Source organism: Rattus norvegicus, chromosome 4 (assembly GCF_021556685.1).
Source record: "Rattus norvegicus strain SHRSP/BbbUtx chromosome 4, alternate assembly SHRSP_T2T, whole genome shotgun sequence".
Classification (NCBI taxonomy): domain Eukaryota; kingdom Metazoa; phylum Chordata; class Mammalia; order Rodentia; family Muridae; genus Rattus; species Rattus norvegicus.
Genome location: NC_141537.1, coordinates 119382608 through 119398998, shown reverse-complemented (window position 1 = coordinate 119398998; position 16391 = coordinate 119382608). Strand labels below are relative to the sequence as shown.

The 16391-nt window shown below is 42.4% G+C and overlaps 1 protein-coding gene and 1 pseudogene across 25 annotated transcripts in view; both read right to left on the bottom strand.

Moving 5' to 3' along the window:
- Alms1 (ALMS1, centrosome and basal body associated protein) overlaps positions 1–14600 on the bottom strand; it is a 100359-nt gene extending 85759 nt beyond the window's left edge. For 19 of the 25 annotated variants that reach the window (XR_015685437.1, XR_015685439.1, XR_015685440.1 and 16 more), the window contains exons 1-3: positions 14084–14518; positions 2472–2597; positions 1071–1263 (exon numbers count right to left, since the gene is read on the bottom strand). Coding sequence is in view for 12 of the 25 variants with exons in the window: in XM_087656697.1 (XP_087512823.1) it covers positions 1071–1263; positions 2472–2597; positions 14084–14485 (721 nt within the window). In the remaining 13 variants the exon portion in view is untranslated. 25 annotated transcript variants of the gene reach the window in all.
- Positions 4930–6151, bottom strand: Ybx1-ps2 (Y box binding protein 1, pseudogene 2; annotated as a pseudogene).
- Positions 14601–16391: the final 1791 nt, after the last annotated feature.

Sequence of the window (16391 nt, the reverse complement as noted above, 5' to 3'; positions counted from 1 at the left end):
AATTGATATGAAAGGGCTGAGTCCACTGTGGGCTGCCTGCCTACAGGTGGTCCTAGTTGTATAAAAAGCAGACTGGGAAAAAAAAAAAAAAAGCAGGCTGAGCAAGTCAGTAAGCAGCATTCCACCATGGCTTCCTCATCAGTTCCTATCTTGAGTCCTTATCTTGACTTCTCTCAATGGATGTGATCCAGGATATATATGCCAAATAAACTCTGTCCTCCCTAAGAGACTTGTTTGTGATCTTTATCACAGCAATAAAAAGCAAATGAAGACATATAGACACTTATTTTATGTGAGGAAACAGTCTCCACTGAATACCAATCAAAGATAAATGTACTTTTTCCAGGAGCAACAGTGCTATGGAAGACTAATGACATATACCCATGAGAATGGGCATGATCACCTTTCAGCCTTCTATGAGCAATGCTAAAATGAGGATCAATAGTATATTTAATATGGCTAACCCTACCAGCTAGTGTGGAAAACTAAAACCAACCAATTCTTTTGACTATAGCTCCACAGAGATCCTCAATTAAAATAGATTTAGTTATTAATGAGTTACTGTATGTATACACATACACAAAATGTTTTTAGAATTATAAGCTATTGCCAGGCAGGGGTGTCTCTCACCTTTAATCCCAGCACTCAAGATGCAGAGACAGGTAAAACCTCTTGTGAGTTCGAGGCCAGCTTGGTCAACAAATCGAGTCCCAGGACAGCCAAGGCTACACAGAGAAACCCTGTCTCAAAAAAAAAAAAAAAAAAAAAAAAAAGAAAAGAAAAGAAAAAAGAAAAAAGAAAGAAAGGAAATATAAGCTATTACCTCTGGTTAAAGACACAGAGGCCATTTAGGGCTGAGGAAAGAGCTTGACTGGCTTACACTGGCTGCCCTTCAAGAGAACCTGAGTTTGATTCCTAGCACCCATAATTCCAGTTCCAGGGACTCAGATGTTCTCATCTGACCTCCATAGGCACCAGGCACAAAAACGATGCACAGACATACATGCAGGTGAAACACCCACACACATGAAATAGATTAAAATGCTAAAATAGAGAGAGAAAGGCATTACCTAGCAATGGAGAACACAAGAGATCCAGCTTTGGTTCCTTTACTGGACACTGTGCCTGAACCGATTCACCTCCCTCCTGAGAGGGCAAGTCTTTTACTTCTGCTCCTTCTACTCTGTCGATCCCAGTCTGGGATATATTCAAGGTTTGGAAAGAATCCCTTTCTTGAGGAAGATGATGCCAAGACTCTGTTCTCTGAAAGGAAAATTTTTAAGGAAAGATTTTGATCATTAACTGAGTAAACACATTAATACTACTGTGTACTCATACTTAACAACATTCTCACCAGAGTGGAAAAAAAGTCATTCCTTCTATGTTCTTTCTTGCTACATTAACCTCCTTCTCTTCCAATCATTCCCATCTCCTGGTAGCAGGCAGTCACTGACACTTAATGCTACTATTTTAAGTTCTCATTGTCAAATCAATACATTTGGTACTACATGACAAATCAATACTGTGGCAATTAAAAAAAAAACCTGAACAAGTATTTTCAAACCTAGCTACAGCATTCTTTGGGCAATGGGTACTTCAGAAAATAATTTGGCATATTCTTATAAGCTTAAATACATCATTATGTAAGTTAGCTGATCTACTCCTAGGTATTTACTCAACAGAAAGTCATGTTTTCTCCAAAAAACTTGAAGGAATATTATTTAACAATGAAAATTGAAAAGCTGATACATGAAACCTGGGCTAATTTTAGAAAGGAAGGAAAAAGTCAGATTTTAAAAGTCCACACACTGTAATTCTGTGAAGGCAAAGCTACAGAGCCACCAACTACAGGATGCTTGCTGTAAGCTCAGGGACTGGAGAAGGCAATGATTACAACAGCACTCAGAATCTTTTGTATATAATACCAATACAGAAGTCTCAACCACAGTGGTATGTACATGACTTCATCTTTCAAAGCTCATCTGACAAACTGTATAGCTAGAACTGTTCACTTTAGTACATTTTTTAATACATCAATAAAGTTAGCTGTTTAAAAGTGGAAAGAGGTAACTGGCAAGTAGTGGCGCACACCTTTAACCCCAGCACTGGGGAGGCAGACGAAGGTAGTGTTTTAAGGCAGCCTGGTCTACAGAGCAAGTTCTAGAACAACTAGGGCTATACAGAGAAACCCTGCCTCAAAATCAGACCAAAAAGAAATGCAAATAGACACTTTTCCTCTTAAAATAAATTATCATCAAGTAATGAGTTTGTAATTTTAAATGTTTAAACTTCTTGTATGCTAAATGTCCCAAGACACAATGCATATATACAAAGCCCTTTACAGTACTCTTGAAGAACGTAGACTACTGAGACCAAGAAAGCAGGAATGATGAGCACCACTAGGACACTGAAACATAGTACAACATTTCTTGTGCTACTGGTAAAAAGAAAAAGAATTGTCCTATATTTACCTGAACCTCCTCAGGGTCCCACTGAAATTCTGGCTCCAATAACAATGTACTGGAGTTGGAAAACTGGGCTCTAGCATTATCTTGGTATGATGTCTGCTGCCATGCACGGTAAGTCAGTGGAATAACCTGAAAATCGAAGCACATGAAAGCCGAGTGAGGTGCAAGAGCAAAAGTAACCATGCTAGAATATATCTTTCACTTTATAAAAATGCTCTCATTCTGTTATAAAATGCTATTCTCCAAGCATAACAGCATTACCATCTTCACTAGAAGCAGCTGTAACTTACCAACAAGAGACTCTGGAGACTGGACTTGTTCTTCCCTCACAAGAGCGTGTGGAGAAAGTCATTATAAGGCAGGAAAACATAGGGTATGGTTCAGTGGCTTGAGACCCTATTTGGTTCGGTTTACATGCACGCACACAGACACACCCTTGTGATAATGTACCTGATAGTCTAGTTCCTTCACTGCATGCACTATGCATACACACCCCTCTCAAACATGCATCGAGCAATCTCAGGACCCTCTACACTCCACCTACACTAGGCAGAATGTATACTTCACTCTGAGCAACAGTGTAAGCTTCTCTGCCCCTAACAATCAAATTTGGACTGTTTCTATTCAAATATTATCCCAATGTCTCTGGACAGGTAGAAGAGAAAGGCTGATCTGGTCTGAACTGGTTTGGGGTGCATGTACAATAAGACAAATGTCATTGTTTCAGTGACATTTTTGGGAAAATTCCTATCTATATTATGTACATATAACTGTACATGTATATGAATCAAATCAGGTACATTAGGAAAGGGACGTGCAGCAGAAAAAAGATGACCTAATCTACCTATTTTATCAGCATTCATCTGAAAACCTCCACAAAACACTCATAAATAAGTTATAATCTTGTCAAATAAAAATCTATTAGATAGAGGTTACACTTAGTTTTTACACACACACACACACACACACACACACACACACACACACACACACACATGCATGGAACAATCAATGAAAAGAGAGACCATGAATTTCAAAGAGCCCAAGGAGAAATATATGGAAGGGTTTGGAGGGAAGAAAGGAAAGAGAAATTATGTGATTATATTATAGTCTCAAAAAGAAAAAAGAAAAAAATAAGCATACCAAAACGTTGCACTCTTTTGTTTTGTTTTTGTGTTTTGAGACAGGGCGTCTCTGTGTGGACCTCGGTGTCCTAGAATTCACTCTGTAGACCAGCCTGGGTGGAACTCAGAAATCCTCCCGACTCTGCCTCCAGAGTGCTGGGATTAAAGACTCCCCACCAGCACACTTATCTTTTAAATTTTGATACAGATTACATCCTTTAAACAAGATAACTTGAAAATTGTTACGATATTTAGTGTGTGTCTCTCTTGAAATGTCCCACAGGAGTCTGGGAGTTTACTGTGCATTATGAACTCTGCTTCTCCCTAATCTGTCCTAAAATTCTTTCTGTAGCCTAAGACCTCCGCTACACCTGAGGCCTGAGTGTAGCACCCGGGAGGAGCTCTTCAGGCTGCTGGAATCAGCAGTGCTAAAAAGCAACTCCTCTGTTGGCTAAAAGGGAATATAAAAACTGCTTTTTAAAAAATTCAAATTCGGGGTTGGGGATTTGGCTCAGTGGTAGAGCGCTTGCCTAGCAAGTGCAAGGCCCTGGGTTCGGTCCCCAGCTCCAGAAAAAAAAAAAAATTCAAATTCACTTTATCAATTTCTATCTGGATGCAAAACAGTGAATCTATTACAAATTACAAGAAGTTGCAAAATTAATGACTTATATGCAAATCTGAGTTGATAAGAAACTAAGAAAAATCAGGAGAGCTAAATAACAAACAGGAAATTAAAAATCAGAGTAGTAACTGTATAGGTGGCTTAGTTGGAAGAGTGCTTGCCTAGTACACACAAAGCCCTGGGTCCAACCTCCAGCACCACATAAACACCAAAAGCGTGGTAATACAGTCCCATAACCCCAGTATTCAGGATGTGGTAACAGGAGAATCAGAACTTAAAAGCCATTCTTGGCTAGTGAGTTTGAGGCTAGCCTGGGTTACCTAATACCCTTCTCTAAATAAATAAAGTGGTGAGATAACCCATCAGGTAAAGGTACTTTCACTTATCATGATCAACACATTGTTCAATCTTGGTACCCACAACCACATAATAGAAGGGAGCTGATTTCCATAAATTATCCTCTGATATTTCCATAAATAAGTGCACGCGTGCGCACACACACAATAAATAAAAATAGGAGTGGAGAGTTGCGTAGCTGTTGAGTGTGTGCTTGCTACTTTTCCAGCAGACCTAAATTCAATTCCCAGCACCCACAGCATAGGCTGAAGGATGCTAAGATCAACTGTAACTCCAGCTCCAGGAAATCCCACACATTCTTGTGGCCTCCATGGTCACCTGCACACATCTGCATACTTGCGCACACACACAAAGAATTTTCTTTAAGACATTTATTAACAGGTACTTGCAGTTTGTTGACTTTTTTGGAAAAAAAAAATCAAGCTGTAAACTTCATTACAAATTAAAAATGAAGTTCTTAAAAATCTCAACTTCACCAGATATGAAACAATTTAAAAATCATTAAAGGTGTATTGAGAAAAAACAGGCCTTTCTTTTTCTTAAAAAACACGTTTGTCATTACCAAAAAGAGACATCTTTAGGTAAAAATAATAAAAGCCCTGCTGCATAGATAATGTACATAGCTCTAGAGGATCTGCTCAATGGGCCAAAGCAAGCCTTAAGGTCCTCAGCTCTAGCCTTTGTTCATTTCTTATTGCTGGAATGTCTTATTCATTTCTTCTTGTTGGATGACCAAACTGGATGATGGTAGAGATGGTGAGCCGGCATTCACTCAGCCCCACCCTGCTCAGCCTAGGAGGGGAGGGGGGAGCAGACGGACGAATTCTCAGCTGGTGCATCGGCTGCTTTTGTCTCTTTGCCATCTTGTGGTTTAGGGTTCTCTGGACATCTGTGTCAGTAACTGAAGTTGCAGCAATACGGCAATACCGACGTTGAGGCAGCTGCTGACCTTGGGTTTCATCTCCTTGATTTTCTTTGTCCTCTTCATTGCCATCCTCTCTAGGCTGTCTTTAGTGAGGAGGGCCCCTGCGGAATCGTGGTCTGTAACCCCATACATATTGTCTCACTGGTCAACCTTGCTCTCCTGCATCCTAGTTGTTGGCACCCTCCATCACTTCTTCTTGCAAAGGGGGGTTGGAATACTGTGGTTGACACCCATACGGTCTTGCATGTAGTAAGATCCTTCCTTCACCTGCGAGAGGGCCGGCGTTGTTGGGCCTGGCCTTCAGGAGCGTTTTCCAATCCCTCATTCTTTTCCCCACTCTCACTATTCTGGCAACTTTGCTGGTAATTGCGTGGAGGACCCCTACAACATGGATAGCATCTATAACGGTAAGGTCTGCTGCATATTTACTGCTTTGAACTGGAACTCCATCAGTATCATTTGCTGCCTCTGCACTCTTTTCTCCTTCACAACAAACTCCACAGTCTCTTCATCTCCTACACTGTAAAGGTACTTCCTGGGGTTCTTCTTCTTTATGGCAGCCTTAGAGGTGCCATTCCTGCTGATGAAACCATATCTGTTCCTTATATTGAACCATTTTACTGTTTCTAAAACCTTCGTTCACAGAGAAGTTTTTTAAAGCTACTTTTTAAAACACGTCCAATAAGCTAAGGTAAAATCAGTAAAATGATGTCAGAACAAATTAAAACAGCAACAGAGACAATGATTTTAAAAGTGACAAAACCTAGCGAGTTAGACAGGTAGCTGAGTCAGCAAAGTGCCTGCTTTGTGAACACCTGAGTTCAATTTCTAGGAGCTACATTAAGGGGTGGTAGTACCTGAAGAAAGCTGATCTCTGGCCTCCATATATTTGCATCTCTGCATGCACACATACACAAACAAATATATATATATATATATATATCTCACACAGGAACACACACACACACACACACACACACACACACACAAATCAGTTACACTTAATATATACAAGTAACTATCCAAAGAAGAAATGAGAAAAGATGGATGGATGGGTGGACGGATGGATGGACAGATAGATGATAGACAAACAGACAAACAGACTGATAAATCAACAACCAGTAATCCCAGCACTTTGTCAAAAGGACTTATAAAGTTCAAGGCCAGCCTAGGCTATAGCAAGTTCTAGACCCTAACTCTCTCACACACACAAAAAGTCAGTTCATAAAAACATACTTAAGGGCAAATTAAATCAAGAAGATAAAAGACCTGTATCCTAAAACGTCTTAAGATTCTAATGAAAGCCCCAGCTCTGAAAAAAAATACCAAAAAAAAAAAAAAAAAAAAAGATTCTAATGAAAGAAATTGAAAAAAAAAAAAAAAAAAAAAAAAAAAAAAAGCACCCTTAGCCAGACCTAGTAGCACACATCTTTAAATCCCAGGTAGAAGCCAGCCTGATCTATGACTAGTTGAATTTCAGGCCAGCCAAGCCAAGCTATACAGTAAGAGCCTCTCAAGAGAGGTGGGGGAGGGGAGAAGGAAAAAGTTGAGGGGAAAAAGAAAAAAACACAAATAAACAGAAAGTCAGTGTTTGGGGATTAGAAATAATATTGTTAACATGTGCATCTTGCCCAAAGCAATACATGAATTCAACCCAATCTCTATCAAATCCCAACGGTATCCTTCACAAAAATTCAAAGCAAAAAATTCCCAACATTCACATGAAACTACAAAAGACCCAAAGCAGTCTTAAGCAATTTTGAGAAAGAAAAAGCTACGTGTCCCATTTCAACTACTCCAGAAAATAACTCACAATGGCTTTTTTTAATTGTAAAAACTGAAGTTTAAACTGTAAAACAAGAAAATGAAGGGAAAAGCTCTTTAACTCTGCTCTTGGCAGTGATTTTCCTATATCACACCACAAGCTCAGGGCAGGAACTGAAACGACAGAACTCTCTCAGACTTCGCTGTGAAAAGCTCCACAGGGAAGCAAACAATGAAATGATGCTCAGGGGAGAGCACTTGCCTGACATGCATGAACACTGATCTGGCTGGTTTGTGTGTCTACTTGACACACACTAGAGTCAGCAGAGAGAACAGGACCTCAGCTGAGGAAATGCCTCCAAGAGATCCAGCTATAAGGCATTTTCTCAATCAGTGATCAAGAGCAGAGGACCCAGACCATTATGAGTGATGCCATGCCTGGGCTGGTGCTCCTGGATTCTATAAGAAAGCAGGCTGAGCAAGCCATGAGGAGTAAGCCAGTAAGCAGCACTCCTCCACGGTCTTTGCATCAGCTCCTTCCTCAAGGTTCCAATCTTGCTTGAGTTCCTGTACTGACTTCTTTGGCAATAAACAGTAATGTGCAAGTGTAAGCTGAATAAAACCTTTTCTCCTCAACTTGCTTTGTGGTCATGGTGTTTTGTCACAGCAAAGAGCCCATAAGTAAGATAAAACCCTTAAATCTATCCAGCACAGGGGAGAGAGAAGACAAAGGAACGAAGCGGCAGAGAGGAAGGGAGGGGATAGAAATGAAGGAGAAAAAGAAGAAAAAGCACACTACAGAATGGAAAGAAATATTTGCAATATTTTCAAATTTGAGTCTAATGTTAAACACATTAGCCAGAAACAAAGAAGGGAGCAAACGCCTTTAATCCCAGCACTAGAGGCAAGAGGATCTCTGTGAGTTCAAGGTCAGTCTTGTCCACATAGTAAGTTCCATGACACCTAGGACTCAGAGAGACGTTTATAGATAGATAAATAGGTAGGCAGGTAGGTAGGTAGATAGATAGATAGATAGATAGATAGATAGATAGATAGATAGATAGATAGGATATAGGGGCTAAAGAGATGGCTCTGTGGCTTAAAGCACTGACTACTCTTGCAGAGGACCTAGGGTTTGGTTCTCAGCACTCACATAGAGGTTCACAACCATCTACAACTTCTGTTTCAAGGGATCTGACACCCTCTTCCTACTCCACAGGCACCATGCATACAAGTGGTACAGATATATATAGCAACAAAGATCATACACATTAAATAAGTAAATCTAAAACTTGTAATATATATATGTAGACACCCTCTTCCTACTCCACAGGCACCATGCATACAAGTGGTACAGATATATATAGCAACAAAGATCATACACATTAAATAAGTAAATCTAAAACTTGTAATTAATATATATATGTAAAGAATTCATACCATTCAATAGGAGAAAGCTATCTACTGTAAAAACTAAAAGGTCCCCAACAGTTTGCATCATATGTCCCTGCACTTGACTGATCTCAGCTTACCTTGGAAGCTAAGCAGGATTTGGCCTACTTATACATTAGATAAGAGATACTCGGGTTGGGGATTTACCTCAGTGGTAGAGCGCTTGCCTAGCAAACGCAAGGCCCTGGGTTCAGTCCCCAGCTCCGGAAAAAAAAGAAAAAGAAAAAAAAAAAAAAAAAGAGATACTCAGATACATGCAAAGTCCTGGGTTTTTTAATTTAAAACCCAATATGAAACAGACAGCCCAAGTAAAGAATAGGCAAAAGCTTTAAAAGGACATTTCTGTAAAATAAATGTATGGTGATCAATAAAAACAAAAAAAAAACAGGTTATGATCATTAGACACGGTGAACAAGAGCTCTCCTACAGTGCTAGCAAGAATGTTAAGTGGCTGGGGCTGGGGATTTAGCTCAGTGGTAGAGCGCTTACCTAGGAAGCGCAAGGCCCTGGGTTCGGTCCCCAGCTCCGAAAAAAAAGAACCAAAAAAAAAAAAAAAAAAAAAAAAAAGAATGTTAAGTGGCCCTGAAGGTTAACTACAGAACTGCTAAATATCCAGCAATTCCACTCCCAGATACATACTCAAGAGCAATGAACGCACAGGCCCACACGATAACACACATGTGTATGTTTAGAGCAACAGCATTTTAACATGGAAGAAAAAAAAAGAGATAGCATTCCAAGATGAGAAGTAAATAACCCTTTACGGTGGAAAATCACAAAAATGAAACACACAAAACTAGGGATGAGAAGTGAAAATTGCCACATCATGCAAAACTTTAAAAAACTATAGTACTCCATTCTGATGAACGAGAGCCATTGCTGAACTTAGAAAATCATATATTATCAAAATCAACCTAAGAAACATGAGTCCATGTATACAGACCACACCTGAGAGGAAATCTGGAAACACCATAGCTTTTTTGTTTTTGTTTTTGTTTTTTGCTTCTGGCATCACTCAAACATTAGAGAAACATTTCCGTACAACTAAACTGTTCTCTGGGACATAGACAATATTCATTCCAGCATTCTTCATGCAAATGGAACACCACAGACAAAACTAAAGGCTCAGACTGTTTTCCTTCCGGAGAAAACCTGACCACCTGCTATCAGAAAGCACTGAGAGGAACTGGAAGGTACGCGCAAAGGGAGGGGCCAGCAAGAGACACACAAAAACTTGTAGGCTGGGTTCATGACTCATTTAAAAGTTGGAGACCGGGTTGGGGATTTAGCTCAGTGGCAGTAGAGCACTTGCCTAGCAAGCGCAAGGTCCTGGGTTCGGTCCTCAGCTCCGAAAAAAAAAGAAAAAAAAGTTGGAGACCAAGAATCTCTAGGGCCACAGCCGAAAACAATTACTTTCAAAATGTAAGCTTCAAGGAGAGGTATTTTAAATCATCTGAGCTGAAAAGATGTGCAGAACCAGCAGGAAAACAAAGGAGGGAGACAAGTAGATATCTGTGACTTGCTGGTGGGCCAGCCTAACCTTCCAATGAGCTCCAGGTTCAGTAAACAGATCCTGTCTCAAAAATTAAGATAGAAGATATGGTGCACACACCTTTAATCCCAGCACTCAGGTGGCAGAGGCAGGTGGATGTGTCTATAAAGATTACCATGTAGACCAGCCTGGTCAAATTAAATAGTGGGAAGCAACCTAAGTAGAAGTAGAACTTCAATATACACCCATACACACATGCATATGCGCACACAAACACTACAGCACACACACACACACTGTTAGCCAACAGGTGAACAATGAACACTAACTGGGAAGGAGCCAGGAATATCGGTGCACACCTTTAACCCTGGGAGGCAGAAAAAGGCCTCTGAGCTCAAGGACAGCCTGATCTACATAGGGAGTTTAAGGATAGTCTGACTACATAGTGAGATCCTGTTTGCAGAAAAAGAAAAAGAAAAAATGGGAGGGGGGCTACATAGCTCAGGGGCAGAGTCACGAATCAAGATCAGGATTGGAAATCCCCAACTTCATAAAGCAAACAAACAAAAGGATAGCCACCTACACCTTCATATATTCTTTCATGTAAACTACTGATATCAGCAGGACTGGGTATGATGACCACATGTTTATTCCAGCACTTGGGAAGCAGAGAGGCAGTCAGATCATCCAAGTGTTCAAAGCCAGCCTCTTCATAGCAAACTCCAGGTCAGTCAGGGCTACATAGTGAGATCCTGTCTCAAAAAAAAAAAAAAAAAAAAAAAAAATTCCAGGGAAGGAAAAGGACACTCTGAGCTCTAAGAAGCAGTATTTTTCTACTACAATTAGACAGGTCACTATAAAACAGAAAGACAATTTTCTCGTATTCGGTATGATAAGAGTTAAGAATTCTTCACTAGGGGATTTGGCTCAGTGGTAGAGCGCTTGCCTAGGAAGCGCACAAGGTCCTGGGTTTGGTCCCCAGCCCCGGGGGAGGGGGGGGGGGGGCTGGGAATTTAGCTCAGCGGTAGAGCGCTTGCCTAGCGAGCGCAAGGCCCTGGGTTCGGTCCCCAGCTCTGAAAAAAAAAAATTAAAAAAAAAAATTCTTCCACTAGACCTAAAGAAATAAATTTAAATATTCATGGCAATTAATATAAGTCAGAACAAAGTAAGTTAGGAAAGGTCTTCGAAAGTATAGCTTTCACTATGGTCTAGTTGTAGATAACATACTACTTAAAATTTCTAGCCCAGACCACTTCTCTAATCTTCAAAACCAAATTCAATCTTAGCACCCACCCAGCCAATCCATCACCTGCTCAAAGCCACCACAGACCTGGCCACATCTCCCAATCAGCACAAGCATTTACTCACTACCTAATCCCTAGACACTACCCTCTACATCCAATCCACTACTAAGGATGATTTTACTTTCTAAATGTTAATGTTATTCTGGGATCGATGGTTTGTGCCCAAGTTATTCTAATCTCAGAGCAAGGCTATTTTGTTTTGGCTTCAAAGCAAAGCCCCTGCCTCCTTCAGAAAGAGCTAACTTAACAGGCCCTGGCTGAAGACTGCCTCCAAGCATACTGAAATCACCGCCTCCACTCTTTAATGAGAACACTAGAGCATCAGAAGTTTGACCCAGAGTGACCCATACCTGCCCTGCACAGATAACCAGAGAGGGCGAGAGGGCGAGAGGGCAAGGGGGGGGGGGGGGCGAGGAAGCCACAAGGAGTCCCACCAGACAAGACCTAAACAACCAGAGCATGATGACACTTAAACAGCGTCAGAAAAGTTCCCCAATGTGGAACTTAAACTTTCTATTTCTGTCTTTTTGTCTTGGTGAAATCCTTCACAGCACCATGCCACCAGTCAGTCAACCCTTTTTCTGCTATGACAAACATCTCTTGAAAGAACCTACTTCTCCTTACTCCCATCAATTCTCCATTCTATGTAAACCAAGCTGGCCTGGAACTCAAGAGACCCACCAGTCTTGGCCTATAATCATTGGTTCTCAACCTAGGGGCCTCTCTCTGGTGGTTGCATATTAGGCCTCCCGCACTTACATTACTCGAAGCATGATAGTAGCAAAACTACAGCTATGAAGTGATTTTATGGCTGAGGGTCACCATGAATGAGGATGAGAACCATTGCTCTAAATGCCAAAATACAAAAGTATACGCCACCACACCCTGCTCACTTCCTTGCTCTAAAAAGCTGTTTTGCCTGACAGTTTGCACTGACCCTCTAATTAGTGTCCTTCACGTCTTCCAGCTGCTCTAACCTCCCTTGCTAGCACAGCTAGGTACACTACTAATTTTCATGCTGAAATACAAAAGTCTGATCACAAACTTCTTTATCGACTTCCCAAAACTTCAGAGATAAAACCTCAAAATGCATAACACATAAAGCCTTACAGTCCAGACTCAACCCGCTGGCCTTCGAGTTCTTGAAAATGTCATGCTTTAAATAATGTGGTCCAGCTTTTGCCTAGCTTGCTTAAAGGCCCGGGTTCAATCCTAATCCTACAAAAAAAAATTCAAAAGCAAATGGAAAATGTGAAAATGTCACACTCTTGCTAACCAACAGTGCCTTGTCTCGTGTAGGCTTTTTTTTTAACCCTTGTTTAGCTAGCCTTACAGTCTTCAAGGTAACTCCCAACCTTCCCTGATGAGGCCAGGCTACCTACTTCATGCATTCGTCTTCATGCGTGCATTTTTGTGTATACCAGTTTTATTTATGACACCATGTGAATTTTATCTGCCCCCCTCTTCGGAATGGGAACACTAGGACGGCAGCCGTTTAGTTCACAAAGATTTCCTTAGCATCAAGTACAAGGATAAGCTGAAATACCCGCTAGCAAGCAAACGTCGTGTACTGCTTTCCAGCAATCAGTCCATAATAATGCTGTGATAATGGGACTGTTCTGTAATTGCTATGTCCAATGTCCAATGTGGCAGCTTGAGAAGTGTACAGGACCACTGAATTCCTAATTTTATTCATCCCACCCCTTCCCCAAAACTAGGGCTTGAAAACTCAGGTCCTTGCACACATTAGGCAAGACTTCTCTACCATTTAAATACACCACCAGCCTTTCTAGTTTTACTTATTACTAATTAGTATATAAAGAGCCACACCTGGCCGTACTGGCCAACAACACAGTTCTTGAGAGTTAAAAAGCATTATTAACACGGTTAGTTTCAAAACGATCTTGGCAGGACCTCTGTAAACTTGGCTCTTCTTCCACTTGGTCTTAACTTGGTGCTTTCTAATTTTCCAGACTAGAGCTCCCTCACAAGCCACTTTCATTCAAAGTCCCTGCCACTGGCTAGGAACCTATTAATTGGTACAAATGCAGAGACACACAATGGGCGGGGAAGACACACAAAAGCTCACCCTGCAGAGTACTTAACCAACACTAATGGGGTAGGGGGTGGCGCTTCTTGCACTTCAATAAAACTAAGGTATTAAATGTTAAACGTCTCTCCGCTAGTTAGATATCCCCTAGGCTCTGTCCCTAGGCTCCCTCCCCAGCTCCCAGCTCCCACCACCTCCTGCCAAAGAAGCTTTTCTAACTGCACGCTCTGGGAATACGGGCTCCCTGCGCATCTGTCTTATCTGCCCTACTTTAAAACGAAAAACAAAACAAAACAAAAAACATATCCACTAAGAGGTGCGAGAAACACCAGAGCTGTCACAGTTAGGAAGAACCTGAGATTACAAAGAATCTGCCTGCCTCATGAGCAGGGTGTAAAGAACATACATAGGCAGAGCGACCCGCAGAGTGTAGGTACCAGGATCCTGGACTAATTTCAATAGATCAAGCATCACTACAGGCGCTTGGGCCTCAGCCTCGCTCCTCCCCACAGTCCAGCTCCTCACCACAGCGCCGATCCACGCAACAGCACGGCCTCTCACCTCCCTCTTGCCCCAGTGCTCTACCGGCCTGTACTGGTGCCGGGAGGACGGAGGCGGAGTCGGAGGCGGGGTCAGAGAGAAACCTTGGCCAGGACGGTCAGGGTGAGCCTGCAGCCAGGCTTTAGCCAGCTCGTCCTCCTCTTCGTCCGTGCTCTCTTGCAGCTGGGACTCGCTGTTAAAATCCAAGTCCACCTCCGGACCCGCCCCTTCCAACTCTTCCTCTTCCAGTCTCCCAGTCTCCTCAGAGGTCCGGGCCTCCTCGGTCGCCGCCGCTGATGCATTCTCCGCCTCCTCCTTCCCTTCCTCTTCCTCCTCCTCTTCCTCCTCTTCCAGCTCGTCAGGCCATGGCAGGTCCTCCGGCTCCATGTTGGCGTCGCGCTCCAAGCGTCTGTGGAAGAGGAGGAGAGGGGGAGGGGAGAGGAAGGGAGGGGAAGCGAGTTGACTGGCGGTTGCGGCTGTGCGCAGGCGCACCTGCCCTCTCTGCCTCACGAGGGGCGGAGCTGCCAACCAGCGCGCGCGTTGCTAGGGACGCCCCGCGAAGAGCGCGGGAAAGCCGCGGAAGAGGTGGGCCGCAACTGGCTACGTCCTTTTTCCGTCACTAGACCTTGCTCATAGTACGGTATGCTCACAATAAACCTAGACAGTGCTTTCGGGGCGCTGGGGCCCTGCACAATTCACCCATGATTTTTTTGCCTCTTGCCCTAGAATAAACCAATAATCACATTCGCCAATTACACATTTTAAGGTTAGTGCCTTAAGGGACAGTCTGCCTAGCAGTAGTGAATCTAAGGCGATGAGTGAATAGTTAGAGACTGAGGAGCTGGGATCTGACTTTACCAACGGAGTTGTGTGAGGAGCACCTATAAAATGAGGTTAAAAAACACTAGCCCTTGGGGATTTAGCTCAGTGGTAGAGCGCTTGCCTAGGAAGCGCAAGGCCCTGGGTTCAGTCCCCAGCTCCGAAAAAAAGAACAAAAAAAAAAAAAAAAAAAAAACACTAGCCCCACACCCACACCCCCGGTGAAGAGACGGCTCCACCAGTAAGGCATGTACATCACAAACCTAAAGACCCAGAGTTCAATTCCCAGAACCCATATAAAAGTGGAAGGCGAGAACTAACTCCCCTAAATTGTCTTTATTCAGCGCATGCAGGATAATATGATGGCGGTAGCTGGGCCAACACCCTTTATTTTCAGCACTCTAGAGACGGGTAAATCTCTTGAGTTCAAGGCCAGTCTGACCTACATAGGGAGTTTCAAGACACCCAGGATGACATAGACAGGCTGTCTCAAAAGAAAATAAAAGTCTCTAAAAGAGGGCAGGCAGCTCAGCAGAAAGGCACACGACCCCCACCTCCATCCTGTATGACAGGCTTCCAGCAGCAAAGCGAAGCTCTACGCCTCAAGCTAAACAGTTTCACCAACTGTGAAACAAGCCGTTTCTAATTTAAACCGTCACAGAAGGACATCTGTTCATGTCTCTTCAGAAAAAGCCACGACGATGTACCTAGTGTCCAGAAACAGACTCTGGCATTTAAGGAGATGCTCCATAAACCCTGTCAAGTGAAATGAACAGATCAAATTGACTAGTCAAAAGATGATAAATAGAACACTGGAATGCTGGCTTTCCTCGGAATCCCTACAGTTGTCTGCCCACCGGAGAACTTTGACTTCCTCTCCCAGCTAGCAACTGGGGAGGGCATCAGACAGGCAAAAAGTGAAGTGAACCTTCAGGGGTTTGTGCGGGTGGAGGGACACTCATTATAACTTTCAGTTGACTCCGGGAGGCAAAGCCCCACGTAGGATGAATCATTGCCACCAATGGCTAAAGAAATCCATTAACAGTTTCAAAGAATGATTCTATGTAGTATACACAGAATATATATGTATATAAGTATGTATGTCTGTGTGTTTGGGGAAATAGATGGGCAGATAAATACATACAAAAAAGTATGATAAAGGACCAGAAAATTTAGGAAAACATAAAAGAAATACATAATAAACCAGGGAAGGCAAAATAAAGTGCGCAGTAAATTCCCATTTGCTCTCATTCCTGTTACTGTGGTAAAACAGCTAACAAAAGGTAATTTGGGAAAGGGTTTATGTTAGCTCATGGTCACAAACCATTTGCCGTCCATCATAACAGGAAAGCCAAGACAGCAGCTGGTCACAGTAAACCCCCAGTCAAGAACAGGGAGAAATTCACACGTGTATGCTTGCTTGCTTGCTCCCTTGCTTGTGAGGGATGGCTTAAGTTCATCGGTGTGGGAAGGG